Consider the following 18,132-nt stretch of genomic DNA (forward strand, 5'->3'; position numbering starts at 1 on the left):
TGGGCAAAGATGTGGAAAATGGAGTGTCATGTCCGAAAATGTGAAATTGTCCATTTTGCTAGGAAGAATAAAAAAAGCATATTATGTAAATAGTGAGAGATTGCAAAGCTCTGAGGTGCAGAGGGGTCTGGGTGTCCAAATGCATGAATCACAAAAGGCTAGTATACAGGTACAGCAATTAACGACAAAAGTTAATAAAAATGTTATTGTTTATTGTGAGGGCAATTGAATACAAAAGCAGGGAGGTTATGCTTCAGTTGTACAGGGTATTGGTGAGGCCACATCTGGAGAACTATATAGAGTATTGGTTTCCTTCTTTAAGGGAAAAAGGAAAATGGTTTACAAGTCGTTCAGAGAAGGATTAGTAAACTAGTGTTAGGAATGGGCAGGTTGTCTTATAGGGAAAGATTGGACAGGCCAGGCTTGAATCCACTGGAGTAAAAGACAACTTGATTGATACGTATAAGATCCTGAGGGGTATTGACAGGGTGGATGTGGAGAGGATGCTTTGTCTTGTGGGAGAATTAGAACTAGGGATTACTATTTCAAAATAAGGGGTCACTCATTTAAAATGGAGATAAGGTGATCTTTTTCACAGAGGTTCGTTAGTCTTTGGTGCTCTCTTCCTGACAAGGCAGTGGAAGCAGAGTCTTTGAATATTTTTAAGGCAGAGGTAGACAGATTCTTGATAAACACGAATGTTATGGGTTAGGCGGAAGGTTACAATCAGATTAGTCACGATTTTAATGAACGGCGGAGCAGGCTCGAGGGGCCGAATGGCCTATTCCTGCTCCTAATTCATATGTTCACATTTCCTCAGCATTGGCAACCATGTCTTTGGCTGTTAAGGCCCTTTACCCTTGAAGCCCCATCTCTAAACCTTGCTGCACTCTTCTCTCCCTCTTTAAAACTCAAGAAAGGGCGACATGGACAATTTGGGCCGAAGGGCCAGTTTCCATGCTGTAGACCTCTATGACTCTACTTAAACCTCACCTGCTAACTGTTACTTTTTTTGATGGAACATCTTTTTTGTTTGATTATGTCTTTGTGAAACGCCTTGGGGTGTTTTTCAGTACTAAAGGCAGTGAGAGTTCAATTTGTTACTACTGTTGTTCTTGATAACCTGGCTTCTTTCCAATGCCAAGCACAAGGGATTTATAAACAGTAGTTGATTATTAGAAACCACCTGAAGCCATGACATTCTAATTGATCTCAGGAAGTGTCCAGGATTGCCTCTTCACAACAAGAAACAGAGCAGTGGTGTAATAGGGACAGGACACATTAGGGTCAGTTCCACCTTAACAGCCAAACAACAACAATTAGCATAAAGCAGATGGGAGACTGGTTTGAGAGATGGACTGGGCTTCATTCACGACCCTTTGTAGTTCCTTGTGGTCTTGGGCAGAGCAGGAGCCATACCAAGCTATGATACAGCCAGAAAGAATGCTTTCAATGTGCATCTGTAGAGGTTGGTGAGAGTTGTAGCAGACATGCCAAATTTCCTTAATCTCCTGAGAAAGCAGAGGCGTTGGTGGGCTTTCTTAACTATAGTGCCGGCATGGGGGGACAGGCTATTGATGATCTGGACACCTAAAAACTTGAAGCTGTTAACCATTTCTACTTCATCCCCATTGATGTAGACAGGGGCATGTTCTCCACTATGTTCCTGAAGTTGATGACTTTCTCCTTCGTTTTGTTGACATTGAGGGAGAGATTATTGTCATCGCACCAGTTCACCAGATTCTCTATCTCTTTCCTGTACTGTGTCTCGTCATTGTTTGAGGTCCGACCCACTACAGTGGTGTCATCAGCAAACTTGAAAATCGAGTTGGAGTGGAATTTGGGATTAGGGTTACAAATGGAAAATACACTGCTTGATTGAAGTCCATTGGAAGTGTAACCCTGCTATCCTCAACTCAACAGATTTAATTTCATCTAAAAAAAATGGAAATTCTTTATTCATTCATTCATTCGTGGGACATGGGTGTCACTGGCTGGCCAGCATTTATTGCCCATCCCTAGTTGCCCTTGGAGGTCAGTTGAGAGTGAGCCACATTGGTTATGGCTTTGGAGTCACATGTAGGCCAGACCAGGTAAGGACGGCAGATTTCCTTCCCTAAAGGGCATTGGTGAATGAGATTGATTTTTTCCGACAATCGACAATGGTTTCATGGTCATCAGTAGATTCTTAATTCCAGATTTGTTTTATTGAATTCAAATTCCACCATCTGCCGTGGCGGGATTCGAACCCAGAACATTAGCTGAGTTTTTTGGTTAATAGTCTCGCGATAATACTGCTCCGCCATCAGCTGCCCCTAAGCCTGAGGTCAGCCTTGCCCAACAGAGATTGAGGCTCGAGCCCAGGGGTTCCTGCCCGCTATGGCAGAGTTTTTCAGTGCCGTGCCTTGATCATTCAGTTTCTCTGACATCCCAACTGCAGGTGGAGGTTCACAGGTGTCTCATTAGCACCTAAGGTGAGGCGCTGACTGAAAGCTGACAGGTGCTGTACGAAGGAAAACAGCGAATACGTTTCCAAAAAAAATTTTATTCAACTGAATGCAATAAATACAGAACCATCCAGTGTCACAACAAGCTTTCCAGTCACATGCTGAGGTACGACATGATGGAATGTTCCATATGTACATACAGTATAAGGGGAATAACATTGGGCTGCGGTATATAGGCAGCCTCAATAAAACACTGGGGCACAAATACTGAGCTAACATCAAGGGGTTGATGAAACCAAAGTGATTTTAAACGTATTAAAGAGAATCTTGGACAAACCCTTCTTGTCACCTTTGAGAAGAGTCGAACACAGTTTCCACGGGAACAGACACTGAATGAAGCCTTCTTGCACTTTAGCCATGATTCACCAACAGCATCTGAAAAGAAAGGAAGAAGACATGCATCTTTTTTTTTGATTCGATAACCGACAGGATTGTTACAGCGCGTTATTCTTATGCATCTTCTTATTTATATCCATTGCTGATATCGTCAGTAAGTGCTGTAACGTCATCAGTTGTTGCTGTTGCCACCTGTCTATATTGGTATATTAACGGCTGTTAGTTATGATCCTTTTCCAGTACTGTTATTTCGATGCTTAACTAGCTGCTCCTAATTCTGAGTCCATTCTGTATTTCAAACTTTATTATTTTTATATACGAAAGATTACCTTCCACAACTCGTTTTGATGATCTTTTTTTGTTGTCAAATTATCACATCCTTTTGGTGACAAGGATGGGATAAAGAGATTCAGGTTTCAGCAGGTACAACACAACACTTTGCAAGGTTTGCCACAGGAGTTGCAGTCGAGAGCTTTACCCAGCGGGCTTCATGGGTTTACCAATGGAAGACAAGTTAGCAGCACCATGGCTATGTTCAGGACTCTCAGTGAGATGGTAGAAGAGAACAAGGGACTTGACTGAATATGTGGAAAAGTTGGAACACTTTTTCTTGGCAAATGGGATTGCAGATGAGACGAATAGGCACTCAATTCTCCTTAGTGTGTGTGGAGCGAAGACATACAAAATAGTCAGAAATTTAGCTACACCATGGAAACGGGAGGGTGGGGGTGGCGGCAGTTCATTTGCGGATTTAGTTACTAAAGAAATTTACTATTTAGTGACTAAGGAAATTTGGCATGTCAGCTATGACTCTCACCAACTTTTACAGATGCACCATAGAAAGCATTCTTTCTAGTTGTATCACAGCTTGGTATGGCTCCTGCTCTACCCAAGACCGCAAGAAGCTACAAAAGGTCGTGAGTGTAGCCCAATCCATCACGCAAACCAAACTCCCATCCAATGACTCTGTCTACACTTTCCGCTGCCTCGGCAAAGCAGCCAGCATAATTAAGGACCCCACGCACCCCGGACATTCTCTCTTCCACCTCCTTCCTTCGGGAAAAAGATACAAAAGTCTGAGGTCACATATCAACTGATTCAAGAACAGCTTCTTCCCTGCTGCTGTCAAGACTTTTGAATGGATTTACCTTGCATTAAGTTGATCTTTCTCTGCACCCTAGCTATGACTGTAACACTATATTCTGCACTCTCTCCTTTCCTTCTCTATGAACGGTATGTTTTGTCTGTATAGCGCGCAAGAAACAATACTTTTCACTGTATGTTAATACATGTGACAATAATAAATCAAATCAAAGTCAAATCAAATCAGTCCTTCAGGATCACCACCATCCTAAACCCTCATAAACTGTACAACATTTCAAATTCCATAGTCATTTTTGGAAGATGGAACAGCCTATAGTTAACTTTGTTGCTGAACTGCACCAGCTCTTTGAACATTGCAAGTTTGGGGCAGTTTTGGAAGACATGCTTCGGGACAGACTAGTTTGTGGCATTATTGAGGTCAGCATTCAGCGACGTCTGCTGGGAGATGCTACATTTACTTTTAAGAAGACTTTTGCAGGGCATGGAAATGACTGCCAGCAATACGAAAGTTATTCAGAGGACCAATGGTGGCATGCAGGCAGGTGCACTGCATCAGGTAAAGAAAGAGGCTGCAAGTAAAAAGGTGAAGACAGTGGAGTGTTTTAGGTGTAGACAGTCACACCATGTGAATCATTGCAGGTTTATGGACACTGTTGTCACCGTTGCGACAAGAAGGATCATTTAGCTAAGAAGTGCCAGGGTGCTGAGAGCAGGGAACTTCAAATGCAAGTAAGCCTAGTCAACAACACATTGCCTGGATAGCTCAGACTAGATGGAGGAGCACTCTTATGATGTTGAATATGAGTGAGTGATGTGCAGAGCCTATTTAGGCCACAGTGGAGGTCGATGGTAAATAATCAAGATGGAGGTGGACATCTGCATCGGTCATCAGTGAGGAGATCGTCAGGAAGACTTGGGGCACTAGGCAGGCGTCTGCCCTCACTCAGGCAGGGATCAAATTACAGACATACACTGGAGAGACTATATCATTGCTTGGGTTTTAGAGGTGGACATTGCATATAACAGCCAAGAAGCAAGAACACGGCTCCTGGTGGTAAAAGGGCATGGTCCTGGTCTAGTAGTGCGTGACTGGCTCAGGAACTCAGTTGAACTGGGGTGAGATAACATATATTTTATTATTGTCACATGTATTAGCATACAGTGAAAAGTACTGTTTCTTGCACGCTCTACAGACAAAGCATACTGTTCATAGAGAAGGAAAGGAGAGAGTGCAGAATGTAGTGTTACAGTCATAGCTAGGGTGTAGAGAAAAATCAACATAATGTGAAGTAGGTCCATTCAAAAGTCTGATGGCAGCAGGGAAGAAGCTGTTCTTAAGTCAGTTGGTACGTGACCTCAGACTTTTGTATCTTTTTCCCGAAGGAAGAAGGTGGAAGAGAGAATGTCTGGGGTGTGTGGGGTCCTTAATTATGCTGGCTGGTTTTCTGAGGCAGCGGGAAATGTAACAGAGTCAATGGATGGGGGGGTCGGTTTGAGTCATAGATTGGGTTACATTCACGACCTTTTGTAGTTTCTTGGGCAGAGCAGGAGGCATACCAAGCTGTGATACAACCAGAAAGAATGCTTTCTATGGTGCATCTGTAAAGGTTGGTGAGAGTTGTAGCGGACATGCCAAATTTCCTTTGTCTGCTGAGAAGCACACAAAAGTGACATGATGTCATTCAGACATATCCTGAGGTTTTCAAAGATGAACTGGGCACACTGCGTGGCACTGTCGTGAAGTTGTTTGTACATCCTCAGGCTACTCCTTGCTTTGTTAAACCGAGGACAGTGCCCTACGCAATGAAAGGCAAAATGGAGGAGGGGTTGGAGCAGCTCCAGAGGCTTGGAATCATTCAGCCCATTCAGCTTTCACATTGGGCAGCTCCGGTTGTTCCTGCTCTGAAAAGCGATGGTACTGTGTGTGTATGGGGGATTACAAACTTACCATTAATCAAGCCTCCAAGCTGGACGCTTACCCATTGCCGAGGGTTGATGATCTGTTTTCAACTCCAGCAGGAGGCAAGACAATTTCAAAACTGGACTTGAACCAGGCATATCAACAACTCCTGCCAGAGGAAGATTCGAAGCAGTGACCATCAACATGCACAAAGGGTTGTTCAAGTACAATCGTTTGACTTTTAGCCAGTCTGGCGATCTTTCAAAGGACAATGGACAACCTTTTCCAAGGTATTCCTCATGTTGCAGTCTATTTAGATGTCATCTTAATTATGGGTAAAACTGAGGAGCATCTCAGCAACCTGGATTGGGTTTTAAAAGGGTTTCAGATGCAGGATTGCGTCTGAAGTGGAGCAAGTGCATTGTTCAGGCACCCAGTGTTCAGTATCTAGGCCACAGAATCATTGCACAAGGCTCATGCCCACTGGAAGGGAAAGTTCCAGCAATTAGGGAAGCTCTGGAGCCCAGGAACTTGGCCAAGATCAGTCATTTGTAGGTTTGATAACTATTATTGAAAGTCTTTGCTACTGTCTACAGTGTTGGTTCCACTGTACCTACTTCTGCACAAAGAAACCAAATAGAAGTGGGAGTACACATGAAAGAAGGTTTTCTGAGATGTGAAAGTACTGCTGCAAAAGACAAACCTGCTATTCCATTTTGATGTGGAGATGCCAGCGTTGGACTGGGGTAAACACAGTAAGAAGTTTAACAACACCAGGTTAAAGTCCAACAGGTTTATTTGGTAGCTTGTGTGGCTTTTGCTACCAAATAAACCTGTTGGACTTTAACCTGGTGTTGTTCAACTTCTTATTGTGTTTATTCCATTTTGATCCAGACATGGAACTTATTCTGTCATGTGATGCCTTGCCCTAAGATATAGGGATGGTACTTTCTCATGTAATGGAAGGCAGGTCCAAAGATCCCATTGGTTTTTCGTCCAGGATGATGACAAAGGCTGAAAAGGGATAATCATAATTGGACAAGGAAGGTCTAGCTATCGTTTTTGCGGTGAAAAGATTCTCTATTTCTATGGTTGTTCGTTCACCACTTTAAGAAGAATTTAACAGACTTTCCAATTAAGTCCTAATTTGATGTCAATTATTCAATAGAAGTCACTGATATATAAAGGGGCCACAGGTGGCACTGGGTGTTGGTGGACGATTGTATGTGGAGTTGGATCAAAGAAATAATGAATAATTTATGAAGAAGCAGAACTTGTGTCTCCTTCACTGAACTGCAACCGAGAGGCTCAAACAACCATCTGTACCGACCACAAACTGCTGATGGGCATTTTTAGTTGAGTCAAAATATATTCCTCCCATGGCCTGAGCAAGAGTAGAGTGCAGGGCGCTTACATTGTCAGTGTATCAGTACAGCATTGCGTACAGCGCAGGGAAGGACAATGCTATCGCAGACACATTGAGTCGTCTTCCTTTACCGGATTTGCCAACTTAGGTATTGTGTTCTCCTAAGACAATTTTCTTACTGGAGGGACTTGCCCCATCTCCAGTGAGTGCTAAGCAGATTAAGCAACGGACGGACAGAGATCCTATTCTGTCGCAAGTTAAAAGGTTTCTGATGCAAGGATGGCCAACTATCATAGAAGGCGATGAGTTGAAGCCTAATGTGAGGTATAAAGACGAGTTAAGTGTGCAGGATGGTTACATACTGTGGGGATCAAGAGCAGTCATTCTACCCCCTGGTCATTCACAGGTCACAGGTGAAATTCATGAGGCTCATCCAGGTGCCTCTAGAATGAAGAATCTAGCCAGGTCATATGTTTGGTGGCCTAATATGGATCTGGACTTGGGGAACAAGGTGCAGCCCAGTTCTGCGTGTCAGTTTAACCAGAAGAAGGTGCCACCAGCACCACAACATCTTTGGGAGTGGCCTGACTGTCCTTGGTTAGACTTCATGTGAATTTTGCAGATCCTTTCATGGGTCACATATCTGTAGTCATTGTGGATTCACATTCTAAGTGGTTAGACATTACAGCGCCTGTTACAATAGAGAAGCTACACCAAGCTTTTGCAACTCATGGGTTACTGGATTCTCTCGTTTCTGCTAATGGTGCGTTTATGAGTGAATTGTTCCAAGAATTCACGCAAAGGAATGGAATACACCATGTGCCTACTGCACCTATTCACCCAGCTTCAAATGGTTTGGCAGAGTGAGCTGTTCAGACACTGAAAGAAGGATTGAAGAGAATGGCAGATGATACTTTAGGGACGAAGCTCTCAAGGTTCTTATTCCAGTATCGTATCACACCACAAACAACGATGAGACTCTCACAGCTGAATTATTGATGGGCAGAAGACCAAAGTCTCACCTGGATCTGCGACATCCAGATGTCAAAGCAAGAGTGGGAAGGAGATAAGAAAAGCAGAAGGAAGGACATGATTACCATGCTAAGGAGAGACCTGAATGATTGTGTTTATATCAGAAATGTTGGTAGTAACCAACATTGGCTACCTGGAGTTATTCTTGAAGTGATCCAGTATCTTTGATAGTGAAATTGAACAATGGAAGAATTGTTCACAGGCACCAGGATCATATACATCTATCATTCATAGAATCCCTACAGTGCAGAAGGAGGCCATTCGGCCCATTGAGTCTGCACTGATAACAATCCCACCCAGGCTCTAGTCCCGTAACCGCTCATATTTACCCTGCTAATCCCCCTGATGCTAGGGTCAATTTAGCATGGCCAATTAACCTAACCCGCACATCTTTGGAGTGTGGGCGGAAACCGGAGCACCCGGAGGAAACCCACACAGACACGGGGAGAACGTGCAAACTCCACACAGACAGTCACCCGAGGCCGGAATTGAACCCAGGTCCCTGGCGCTGTGAGGCAGCAGTGCTAACCACTGTGCCATGACTCGAGACGGCAAAAATTCCAGACAACACAATAGAAGGCAATGCTGCTGTAGGAATTGAACAAGAAGTGGTTCCACGGATCCTTGCTGCTATCATTTACAGGAACAAAAGACTTAGGAGCAGGAGTACACCGTTCAGACATTTGTGCCTGCTACGCCATTCAAAAAAATCTCAGCTGATCTGGGCGTGGTCTGAATGCCACTTGCCTGTCTGCCATCCATAACCCTTGACTCCCTGCCTGTCAAAAATCTCTCTAACTTGGCCAACGTTTCGAGTCTGGATGACACTTCGTCAGACCCATATTCTCTCCCCACAGATGCTGTCAGACCTGCTGAGGTTTTCCAGCATTTTCTGTTTTTGTTTCACATTCTGTAGTATTTTGCTTTCACCTTTCCTCTCATTTTTAAACTGTGTCCCCGAGTTCTAGTCTCCCCCACAAGAGGAAACATCCTCCCACTATCCACTACTCGAGATCTTACATGTTTCAATAAGATTACCTTTCATTCTTCTAAACACCAATGGATACAGGCCCAACCTGCTCAGCCTTTCCTCAGAAGGTAAGTCCTTCATCCCAGGAATGAGTTGAGCGAACCTTCTCTGAGCCGCTTCTAATGGAATTATATCCATTTTTAAATAGGACAAAGAACAAAGAAAATTACAGCACAGGAACAGGCCCTTCGGCCCTCCAAGCCTACACCGATCATGCTGCCCGACTGAACTAAAAACCCTTACCTTTCTGGAAAGAACAAAGAAAATAAAATATGGAGACTAAAACCTTACACAGTATTCCAGAGGAGGCAAGTCCTCATGGAATTGCACAAAGGGTATCAGAGGGAAAATGTTGCCAAGTTTTCTTTCCCCCACTGTTTTCACATCAAGTTTATAGCACTGAGACATGGCATCCGGCCCAACTGTGCCGTGGGCCACATAAACACATCTCAGTCATACGTTATCTCAATCTACCAATATATCCTTCTATCCCTTACCCCCTCATCCATGCTATTCCAAATCTCACCATTCCATGGTAAAGAGGTTTCTTCTGAGTTCTCCTTTTGAGTTCATCTTACATTTATGGCTCCCTAGTTTTGAGCTCGCCTACAAGCGAAAACGTCTTCTCTACATTTACAACATCGGACCCTTTCATCATCTTAAAGCTGATTATCAGGTCACCCTTCAGTCTTCTCCTTTCCCGAGGAAAAGGATGCCAGCCTGAGAGAAAAGAGGCACCGCCTCACGTTGTATAAACCTGCCGTCTTGCTGACAAGAAAAACTCCAAAACGCTCAGAGCAGCGTTCCAGTGTGGTTTCTGACGAATGCATAAATCTGTCCTGTGATGTGAATAGGAATCAGATTGGAACACAGCACTTTCCTTAATTAGTATTCTGTAAATACTCCTTGTAACTGCGTGTGTGCGCGGATGTAATGCAACACAAAGGCAAGAAGATTGCTTGCAATTGCCCCCTTGAGTATCCATAGGCAGTGAATGGAGTAAATGAACTAGCAATGACAGTGCCTCACTGTTGTAAACCCATCTCCTTCACAGCTTATAATTAGAGGATCGCTCGCCAGCTACTGCAACCCATTACAGTTCCTGAACTCTTGGTGGTCTTCTGCTTAGGGGTATCTATAATTAATTTACTGGTGGGCTATACAGAATACACAGCTGAAGACAGCACCACACAATTCTCCCCCTTGATCCAGGAGCAACAGCAGTAGAACCGTATTGAGATATTCCCTTTTTTATATTAAAAAATACATATCTTTAAAAAAAATGAAACCCAGGAATCTTCCACAACAAAAACAGAGTATGCTGGAAAATCTCAGCAGGTCTGACAGCATCTGTGGAGAGAGAATAGAGCCATTGTCTCGAGTCTGAAATACCCTTCATCAGAGCAGAAAGCAACAGAAAATTGGGCAGAAATGCAACTTCTGGTTGGCTGGATGACAGAGCAGTTTATGATGTGCTCACACTCACATGTAGGCAGTAGGTGTGAATTATCTCATGGAACTGGTTTACTGCTGGTGACATGAAGAGACAGAACACAGCAGAAGCTGGTCAGTGAAAGGGCTGTTGTTTAAATCTCTTTGTCAGTCATGGCTCAGTGAGTAGCACTCTCGCCTCGGAGTCAGAAAGTTAAGGGTTTAAATCCCAATCCAGAGTTATATAATCTAGGCTGACACTCCAGTGCATAACTAGGGAGGTGATGGCCCAGTGGTATTATCGCTAGACTGTTAAGTTCAGAAACTCAGTTAATGTTCTGGAGACCCAGGTTTGAATCCCGCCACGGCAGATGGTGGATTTTGAATTCAATAAAAAATATCTGGAATTAAGAATCCACTGATGATCATGAAACCATTGCTGATTGTTGGAAAAGCCCATGTGGTTCACTAATGTCCTTTAGGGAAGGAAATCTGCCGTCCTTACCTGGTCTGGCCTACATGTGACTCCAGAGCCACAGCAATGTGGTTGACTCTTCACTGCTCTCCAAGATCAATTCGGGATGGGCAATAAATGCTGGCCAGCCGGTGATGCCCAGGTCCCACAAACAAATTTTTAAAAACTGTGGGAAATGGTGACAAGTGTACATTTATGGTCCCGAGCTTTGGACCCTTTTGTCAGTGGAAACATCTTCTCTACACCTTCCCTATCAAATCTTTTACTGACCTTATAAGATCTCTATCAGGTCAGCTATTAGCCTTCTCATTTCTAAAGCAAAGTAGGCGTGAGCTTGTTCAATCTTTCTTGATAGTTGTAGCCTCCCAATTCTGATTTTGTCCTTGTAATTCTTTTTTCACACCTTTGCCCAATGCCTGTAATATCCTTTTGGTAATATGGAGACCAGAACAGTGCTCCAAGTGTGGTCTCAATAAGGTTCAATACTAGCTGCCTGCTGTGTTAAAACTGAGCATCAAATGCCAGGTGACCAGCAGCTGGAGTTGCTCTAGCTGCTTAAATAAGTGATCTCTGCAATTTTCCTATCCAAAGGCACAATTCCTGAATTTAAAGTGTTTAGAAAATTCTGTAATTTCTGCCAATATTTTGAGGGTGGAAGACATCAGTTCCTGGACATATATTATCTGAACTGCCATTTGTTTTTACTGATACTAAATTCACTAAGTTCTTCCCCCATCTTATTTTTAGGTTCCCTTGTACCTCACCTTTGCTAGATAAGGTCAGTACTGCAAGATTGGGCGGCTCAGTGGCACAGTGGTTAGCACTGCTGCCTCACAGCGCCAGGGAGCCGGATTCGATTCCCGGCTTGGGTCGCTGTCTGTGCAGAGTTTGCACGTTCTCCCCGTGTCTGAGTGCGTTTCCTCCAGGTGCTCCGGTTTCCTTCTGAAAGATGTGTTAGTTAGGTGCACTGGCCATGCTAAATTCTCCCTCAGTGTACCCGAACAGACGCCAGAGTGTGGCGACCAGGGGATTTTCACAGTAACTTCATTGCAGTGTTAATGTAAGCCTACTTGTGACACTAATAAATAAACTTTTAAAAACTTTAAACCCTCCTGAGGAGATCATCTGTCCTTCCAATCACTCTGCGGTGACGATTCCACTGTGTTAAATGTCTGAGTGAGGCGAATGGAGATGTAAGAGATGTTGGAATCAGCATCAGACAGCACGGTGGCACACAACGCCAGGGACCCGGATTAAATTTCAGCCTCAGGTAACTGTCTGTGTGGAGTTTGCACGTTCTCCCCGTGTCTGCATGGGTTTCCTCCGGGTGCACCAGTTTCCTCCCACACTCCAAAGATGTGTGGGTTAGGTTGATTGACCATGCTAAATTGCCTCTTAGTGTCAGGGGGACTAGATGGGGTTATGTTGGAGTTACGGTGATAGGGCCTGTGTAAGATTGTGGTCAGTGCCGGCTCGATAGGCCACACAGCCTCCTGCTGCACAATAAGGATTCTATGATTCTCATGGCACCAGTGTTGGGATCATTCAGAAAACACTGCAGTCCACAGACTATACAGTACTAACAATTTTACAACAAGAACACCATCGCTATTGTGCTGCTTTATGGGGCTCCTGGTAGAATCTTAGACACAGAACTTTCTGCTCCTTCATCCAAATCATTAACATCTCTGATGAAATGCTGAGGCCTCAGTTCAGATCCTTAGAATACCACTTTTCTTACGTTGTCAATGAGAGGATAAACTTTTATTCCTACTTTCTATCTCCCACTCCACGTCACAAAGCTACCTACAATTTGGTGTGCTTCTATTGTCACTAATCATCTCACATGGAACCGTATTGAATTCACCTCACAGTCCATACAGGCAACATCCAGAGACATTCCCTGGTCCGCCATGTTAATCAACTCAAAACATTCAGCTGGATGAGTGAGACATGATCTATCTTTCACAAATCCATGCTGATTCTCTTTGATCAGCTGATATTTATTCAAGAGCTAAGTCAATTCGTCCCGAATAACATATTCAGCAACCTCCCTACAACAGATGTTAAGCTAACAAGCCTGTCATTACTTGATTCCACCCTCCCTCTCTTCTTAGATAAGTAATACTTGCAACTTTCCTATCCAAATGCACAACTCCTGAACTTACATATCAATAGGGTGGCATGGTGGCACAGTGGTGAGCACTGCTACCCCACAGCACCAGGGATGATCCAGGTTCAATTCCTGACTTGGGTCACTGTCTGTGCGGAGTTTGCACGTTCTCCCCGTGTCTGCGTGGGTTTCCTCCGGGTGCCCCGGTTTCCTCCCACAGTCTGAAAGACGTGCTGGTTAGGTGCATTGACCTGAACAGGTGCCGGAGTGTGGCGACGAGGGGAATTTCACAGTAACTTCATTGCAGAGTTAATGTGAGCCTTACTTGTGACGAATAAATAAACTTTACTTCTTACTTTATCTTGGGGTGGAATCCATCAGTTACTGGACATATATTATCTTAAGTCCCATTATTTTTGCAATTGCTATTTGTTTTTACTTTTATTAAATCCACTAAGTTCTCCCCTCTCCCACCCCAGGATTACTTTTAGGTTCCCCTGTACCACTGTATTTTGTACCCAAAAGAGAAAATGCTGGAAAATCTCAGCAGGTCTGGCGGCATCTGTAAGGAGAGAAAAGAGCTGACGATTCGAGTCCTTAAAGGGTCATCTGGACTCGAAACGTCAGCTCTTTTCTCTCCTTACAGATGCTGCCAGACCTGCTGAGATTTTCCAGCGTTTTCTCTTTTGGTTTCAGATTCCAGCATCTGCAGTAATTTGCTTTAATCCACTGTATTTTGTCTTCTTCCTCCAGTACAAAAATAGGTGTGTACTCATTTAACAATTCCACCATTTTCTTATCACCCATTATAGCCTCTGCTGCGTTTATCTATATGGATCCACATGCACCCTCAGCGCAGTTAGAAAACTTGCCATTTGCTTTGATATCCAGTGAATATTATTTTTTCATATTCACTTTGAATACCTTGGTCAACCCAGATAATGTGCTCAAACCTCTGGAATGAGGTTCAAACCCATGACCTTCTGATTGAGAGGGAAGAGGGATAGATATCCCTGAGTACAGACCGAGAGCAGCAGGAACATTGTCAAACCATTATTAGCAGTGTAGAGGATCAGAAGGACCTTGGGGTCCGGGTCCATAGGACTCTTAAATCGGCCTCGCAGGTGGAGGATGCGGTCAAGAAGGCGTATGGCATACTAGCCTTCATTAATCGAGGGATTGAGTTTAGGAGTCGGGAGATAATGCTGCAGCTTTATAGGACCCTGGTTAGACCCCACTTGGAGTACTGCGCGCAGTTCTGGTCACCTCATTACAGGAAAGATGTTGAAGCCATTGAAAGGGTGCAGAGGAGATTTACAAGGATGTTGCCTGGATTGGGGGGCATGCCTTATGAGGATAGGTTGAGGGAGCTTGGTCTCTTCTCCCTGGAGAGACGAAGGATGAGAGGTGACCTGATAGAGGTTTACAAGATGTTGAGGGGTCTGGATAGGGTGGACTCTCAGAGGCTATTTCCAAGGGCTGAAATGGTTGCTACGAGAGGACACAGGTTTAAGGTGCTGGGGGGTAGGTACAGGGGGGATGTCAGGGGTAAGTTTTTCACTCAGAGGGTGGTGGGTGAGTGGAATCGGCTGACGTCGGTGGTGGTGGAGGCAAACTCGTTGGGGTCTTTTAAGAGACTTCTGGATGAGTACATGGGATTTAATGGGATTGAGGGCTATAGATAGGCCTAGAGGTGGGGATGTGATCGGCGCAACTTGTGGGCCGAAGGGCCTGTTTGTGCTGTGGCTTTCTATGTTCTATGTTCTATGTTCTAAAAAGAATCTGACACCGAGCCACGTAATGAGATATTTGGAACATGGTGAAAGAGGTAGGTTTTAAGAAGCTTAAAGGAGAGAGAGAGTGGGAAAAAGAGAGCATGAACAATGGAAACAAAGTAGAAATCATCGAGAGCTTCACGTTTTTAGGTGTCCAGATCACCACCAACCTGTACTGGTCCCCCCATGCCAACATTATAGTTAAGAAAGCCCACCAACACCTCTACTTTCTCAGAAGACTAAGGAAATTTGGCATGTCCGCTATGACTCTCACCAACTTTTATAGATGTACCATAGAAAGCATTCTTTCTGGTTGTGTCACAGCTTGGTATGGCTCCTGCTCTGCCCAAGACTGCAAGAAACGACAAAAGTCATGAATGCAGCCCAGTTCATCACAGAAACCAGCCTCCCATCCATTAACTCTGACTACAGTCGCATGTAGACAGAGTCTACATGTGACTGTAGTCGCACGGGATCAAAGGTGAGCTGGCAAGGTGGATACAAAACTGGCTCGGTCAAAGACAGAGGGTAGCAGTGGAAGGGTGTGTTTCTGAATGGAGGGCTGTGACAAGTGGCGTTCCTCAGGGATCAGTGCTGGGACCTTTGCTGTTTCTAATATATATAAATGATTTGGAGGAAAATGCAACTGGATTGATTAGTAAGTATGCAGACGACCCAAAGGTTGGTGGATTTGCAGATAGCGATGAGGACCATCAGAGGATACAGCAGGATATAGATCATTTGGAGACTTGGGCGGAGAGGCGGCAGATGGAGTTTAATCCGGACAAATGTGAGGTAATGCATTTTGGAAGGTCGAATACAAATAGGAAATATACAGTAAATGGCAGAACCCTTAAGAGTATTAATCGGCAAAGGGACTTGGGTGTACAGGTACACTGGTCACTGAAAGTGGCAATGCAGGTGGAGAAGGTAGTCAAGCATGCTTGCCTTCATCGGCCAGGGCACTGAGTTTAAAAATTGGCAAGTAATGTTGCAGATTTATAGAACCTTAGTTAGGCCGCACTTGGAATATAGTGTTCAATTCTGGTTGCCACACTACCAGAAGGATGTGGAGGCTTTAGAGAGGGTACAGAAAAGATTTACCAGGATGTTGCTGGTATGGAGGGCATCAGCTATGAGGAGAGGTTGGAAAAACTTGGTTTGTTCTCACTGGAATGACAGAGGTTGAGGGGCGACCAGAAAGAAGTCCAAAAGATTATGAGAGGCATGGACAGAGTGGATAGTCAGAAGCTTTTTCCCAGGGTGGAAGAGTCAATTACTAGGGGGCAATGGTTTAAGGTGCGAGGGGCAAGGTTTAAAGGAGATGTATGAGGCAGATTTTTTACACAGAGGGTGCTGGGTGCCTGGAACTCGTTGCCGGGGGAGGTAGTGGAAGCAGATACGTTAGTGACTTTTAAGGGGCGTCTTGACAAATACATGAATAGGATGGGAATAGAGGGATATGGTCCCCGGAAGGGTCGGGGTTTTATTTAAGTCGGGTAGCATAGTCAGTGCAGGCTTGGAGGGCCGAAAGGCCTGTTCCTGCGCTGTAATTTTCTTTGTTCTTTGTGCACTTCCCGCTGCCTCGGAAAAGCAGCCAGCATGATCAAGGACCCCACGCACCCCGGACGTACTCTCTTCCACCTTCTTCCGTCGGGAAAAATATACAAAAGTCTGAGGTCACGTATCATCCAACTCAAGAACAGCTTCCTCACTGCTGCCATTAGATTTTTGGATGGACCTACCTCATATTAAGTTGATCTTTCTCTACACCCCTAGCTATGACTGTAACACTACATTCTGCGCTCTCTCCTTTACTTCTCTATGAACGGTATGCTTTGTCTGTATTGCGCGCAAGAAACAGTACTTTTCACTGTATACTAATACATGTGACAATAATAAATCAAATGTGGAAAGGGTTAAGGAGGAAATTTCAGAGCTTAGGGCCAAGACAGCTGAAGACACAGCCACCAATGGTGCAGTGATGAAAATCTGGGATGCCATGATTTGCTACTAAGCATTAAATGCTATTCTGCATGAATAAATAATCAAAGCAGACCTTCTGTTGTGATACATATATTTTCAGAGGCTAGTGAAACTAACAAGCGTACCCTCAGAATGAGAAAGATTGCTGATCCTGCACACTCTAGCATCCTGAGAGTCATGCCGTCCCTCCTGTCCTACACTGCTGTTACATTCGCTCCAGGCCACTGCTGCTTCCATCTTCACTCATGTTGTATCCCTGAGGCCACTGCTGCCTGATGCTACCCTCTCCTGCATTTACATATCCAAAGACTAACGAAACATAGCCTTGTTGTGTGTCCACCTGCATCATTTTTACCCAATTTTAGATTAGAAAACTGTAAAATTCAGGCTCCACTACCATGTCCCTTGTCTGGATATGTAGAAAAGGAGCTATGTTTTGTAACAGTGAAGAGTGTTTGCATTCATGATGCAACATTGGAACAAATTCCAGGGGACACAACTTAGGTTTAAAAAAGATAAGAAAGTCTTGCATGGATGTAGCACCTTTCATGCCCGCAGAATATCCCAAAACATTTTACAATCCAATGAAATAGTTTAAAAGTGCAGTCACTGTGAGATACAGAAAATGTGGAAGCTGATTTGCACTTCACTTGTCATTAACCGCAACAAAACAATAATTGGATAATCATTCGTGGGACATGGGCGTCGCTGGCTGGCCAGCATTTATTGCCCATCCCTAGTTGCCTGAGGGGCAGTTGAGAGTCAACCACATTGCTGTGGCTCTGGAGTCACATGTAGGTCAGACCAGGTAAGGATGGCAGATTTCCTTCCCTAAAGGACATGAGTGAACAAGATGGGTTTATTCGACAATCGTTTCATGATCATAAGTAGATTCTTAATTCCAGATTTTAAAAATTGAATTCAAATTCCACCATCTGCTGTGGCGGGATTCGAACCCAGGCCTCCAGAATATTGATTGAGTTTCTGAATTACCAGTCTAGCGATAATACCACTAGTCCATCGCCTCCCCAGTTATGCACTGGAGTGTCACCCTAGATTATATGCTCTGGGTTGGGA

At 44.2% G+C, this 18,132-nt stretch overlaps 1 protein-coding gene across 3 annotated transcripts in view; it reads right to left on the minus strand.

The window, feature by feature from the left end:
- Positions 1 to 2,525: 2,525 nt before the first annotated feature.
- Positions 2,526 to 18,132, minus strand: part of LOC144491738 (MICOS complex subunit mic25-like) — a 438,118-nt gene continuing 422,511 nt past the window's right edge. For all 3 annotated transcript variants that reach the window (XR_013497493.1, XM_078209977.1, XM_078209976.1), the window contains one exon: positions 2,526 to 2,882. Coding sequence is in view for 1 of the 3 variants with exons in the window: in XM_078209977.1 (XP_078066103.1) it covers positions 2,859 to 2,882 (24 nt within the window). In the remaining 2 variants the exon portion in view is untranslated. The remainder of the gene's footprint in view (positions 2,883 to 18,132) is intronic.

This window comes from Mustelus asterias, chromosome 3 (assembly GCF_964213995.1).
Source record: "Mustelus asterias chromosome 3, sMusAst1.hap1.1, whole genome shotgun sequence".
NCBI lineage: Eukaryota > Metazoa > Chordata > Chondrichthyes > Carcharhiniformes > Triakidae > Mustelus > Mustelus asterias.